The following is a 3,127-nucleotide window of genomic DNA, read 5'->3' on the forward strand; positions in this document are numbered from 1 at the left end:
TTTTTATCAATTTTTTCATTAAAAATGGGTTCCACAGCACTATTCACACATTTAAAAATTATTTTGCTACAGTGTTTTCAGTTTTCAGTTTCAGCAAAATAAATTCTATCCAAACACACCCTTAGCGTGCCTACTTTAGAATGGGTTAGAATGACTGGTGCTACAAAATATTTCCAAAATGGCTCATTGATAAGGAGGTTCAAATGAATGAGTGGGCCTGTTTACTTACTGGGCTGGGGATGGGATATTTTGGTGAGGGACATTGTGACTAATGACTATTAACAATCCTATGCTATGCTTAATATAATCGTCCTTTTATTTATTTGGAATGCAGGCTTTTTTCAGAGTATTTAGGGTTGGAGACTATGCTGGCCATTGTCTGTAAGACTTATGAGGTGTTAAAGCCCTAGAAACATATGACAAGCAAGGCTGCATAAATAAAAGTTCTGGTCTTCACGCACTTGGTGCTACTATGGGAAGGAATATGGATGGCAGATTTCTCGTCATTTGTCTTGAAAATATAATGCATGAGTCTCATATTTTGTCTTTGTTTGACAACTTTGACTTGTAGTTTGTAAACCTTCTAAAAGAATTCTTTTCCCCCTTTCACAGACCATATGCAGGTGAGTTTGTAGCAGATGACCCTCAAAGGAGGCTTGATCTTGTAAAGCCAAAATTACCTAATGGGGAGTGTCCTCCTGGCTTTCTTGGGTTTGCTGTGAATATGATCAATGTGGACAACACAAACTTATTTTGTGCCACAGCTAGTGGACATGGCCTCAGGGAGACTCTATTTTATAATCTCTTCTCTCATCTTCAAGAATATAGAACAAGGCAAGACATGGTAACTGCTCTTCCTTGTATAAGTGAAGGAGCTGTTTCTTTGAATGGAGGGATGATTAGGAGTACCAGTGTGTTTTCCCTAGGGGATCGGTAAGAAGCTCTGCTATCACAAATGAATTTCACATTATTTCCATATACATATTTTGTTAACTTCTTTTCTCTTCTTCAAAACTTAATCTTGTGTTTGCACTTAGTTAGATGCCTGCAGTAGTTTTAATTATTTAAAAAATAAAAAAATTTGAACCTTGTGGATTTCAATTTCATTGTTTAATAGAATTGGAATTTTAATTGTTGCTTCATCTTAGTTTTGGAACCTCTTGATGATGTTAGGGAAGATGTAGATGTGAAATTCCCAAAACCCTTGGTGACATGAACCCTACCTGAAAAACACATTGAGGCTGAGAGGTAGGTTGAAGAGGTGAGATGGAAAAAAGAAAAAATGCAGGATGATATTCAAAGAGAACAAGCATTATTGAATCATGCAAAGTTCAATTTTGATAGAAAGAAGCAAGAGTTTCTGAAGTTCCTTGCTGAAAGCTCATCATACGCAACTGAGTTAATGCCTTGAACTGATCCCTAACTAACAGCAATTTGTGGTTTGCTTATGGAAGCAATTTGTGGTTTGCATATGGAAGCAACTTTTGTAAGTTTAATTAGTAGACATGAAGTAGAAATTAAAATTTTAAATTGATGGATGTTGTATGCTATTTACTTGTTTTTTGGGTGAGGGGGTTGGCAATTAACTTGATCTTTGTGAACAATTTATTGAAATTCCCTCTGTTTTGAGCATGACCAGAAAATATTTTATTGAAAAAGATAAATTCTTATGTCCTCTTTGAGCTTTCATCCTCTTTTAAATTATGGTGTCAATTAAGTGCTGTGTTGGAGACTTACTGATCAGCGATAGTTTTGATCAATGATAATGATGCTGTTATGACTACCAAAGTATGTGAACCCATCTATGAAAGCAGCAATATTTCAATCATGTTGATATTTTATATGATGGATTTACTCTCTAGGATCAAATCTTATTTGTTTTCCAAGCCTTGTGATGACCCCAAGTTTGGAAAAGCCAGAAATGCAAAGCATTTTGTTGTTATTCCTTTCTTTCGATCCTCTCTCTAGTTGTCTCATATAATCTACGTTTGTGGATGACTTATAAATTTTATAAATGCAACTTTGCAGGCAGCACCAATGACCCCAAGATGTCGCGTATGTTGAACAAACCAAGCCTAAAATAGTACAGTTGGAGGGAATGGAGGAGCCATTATAGTCTGCTTGTCAGCATGAGCTATGGCTGAGATCCATGCTTCGTTTCCAGTTGTGGATGCAAGAAAAAGGTGGTGGTGAGGGAAAGGCATAGGTTTTGGGTCCAGTGACAGGATTTTTTCCCTTCAAATTCTGAAGCTGCAGAAGCGGCATTAAATTAGGAATCCCTTGGTACTCAGTATGCTCATGATTACATTGTAATGCAAGATTAGATTATTGAAGATGCAACTTCATTTCCTTCTCATCTGTCTCTGGATATATTCATGCATAATGTTTACCATTGTGCATAATCTGGTCAATTTGCATAATTAAGGGCTGTTAATATTGCATAGTAGTGTCTTCCTGCATTTGATTGTTTTCATAATGATCCAAGGTTTTCTTAATATTGCTGGCTCTCTAATAATTTATTTTTAATAATATTTAATACTTTGTAATTTTTTAAACTCCCATTGAGTATTATGTTGGATGCTTAAAATTTTGTTATCTCAAAATTGATAATTATATGAACTACTACTTGTGATGCCAATGGATTGAGTCGAGTAAAGTCAGCTTACGCGAGTAGACAAGGAGCGATGTTAGTTCTATATAGGCATCAAAAGCAAAAAGATACCATCTTGGATGGGTTAAAGAAATGACTCGGGTTTTTAACTGATGTAACATGAATAATTTTGTTATTCATAAATTTTGCTTCATATTTACTATTTTTCTTGGATGATTGTTGTTTCTATATAGCATGCATATCCCTATTAAGAAATAAACAAGAGTATAATTCTATAGTCGGGTGTGGGGGCTATATAGCGATATATGATGAACCACAAAAGTTGAATCAATTGTAAAAATAGTTGCTAACTTGATATCTAGTGCAAGTACGATTTACAATCAAACTTCTATTATTAACAAAAAAAAGTATGATAGATTATTAAAATTACTTTTTAAATTTCTAAAAATTCTTAATGGTAAAATTATAGCTAGATTTTTTTTTTTTTTTTTTAAAAAAAAAAATTGAAACTTTGGG

General features: G+C 34.2%; 1 protein-coding gene across 1 annotated transcript; it reads left to right on the forward strand.

Annotated features, from left to right (window-relative positions):
• Positions 1-399: 399 nt before the first annotated feature.
• LOC115962155 (protein DEFECTIVE IN MERISTEM SILENCING 3-like) lies at positions 400-1,390 on the forward strand. The gene is made up of 3 exons (XM_031081041.1): positions 400-525; positions 613-933; positions 1,174-1,390. Exons 1-3 carry the CDS (start codon positions 473-475, stop codon positions 1,214-1,216), a joined length of 417 nt encoding a protein of 138 aa, XP_030936901.1. The 5' UTR covers positions 400-472; the 3' UTR covers positions 1,217-1,390.
• The last annotated feature ends 1,737 nt before the right edge of the window (positions 1,391-3,127 follow it).

This window comes from Quercus lobata, chromosome 9 (genome assembly GCF_001633185.2).
Source record: "Quercus lobata isolate SW786 chromosome 9, ValleyOak3.0 Primary Assembly, whole genome shotgun sequence".
Taxonomy (NCBI): domain Eukaryota; kingdom Viridiplantae; phylum Streptophyta; class Magnoliopsida; order Fagales; family Fagaceae; genus Quercus; species Quercus lobata.

What these genes read in the sequence shown, in the direction of transcription:
- LOC115962155 (XM_031081041.1), top strand. Translation starts at nt 473, where the DNA reads ATGGGAAGGAATATGGATGGCAGATTTCTCGTCATTTGTCTTGAAAAT. An exon ending in ATTTGTCTTGAAAATATAAT is followed by an intron (nt 526 to 612) that starts GCATGAGTCTCA and finishes CCCCTTTCACAG; the next exon opens with ACCATATGCAGGTGAGTTTG. An exon ending in GTGTTTTCCCTAGGGGATCG is followed by an intron (nt 934 to 1,173) that starts GTAAGAAGCTCT and finishes TGATGATGTTAG; the next exon opens with GGAAGATGTAGATGTGAAAT.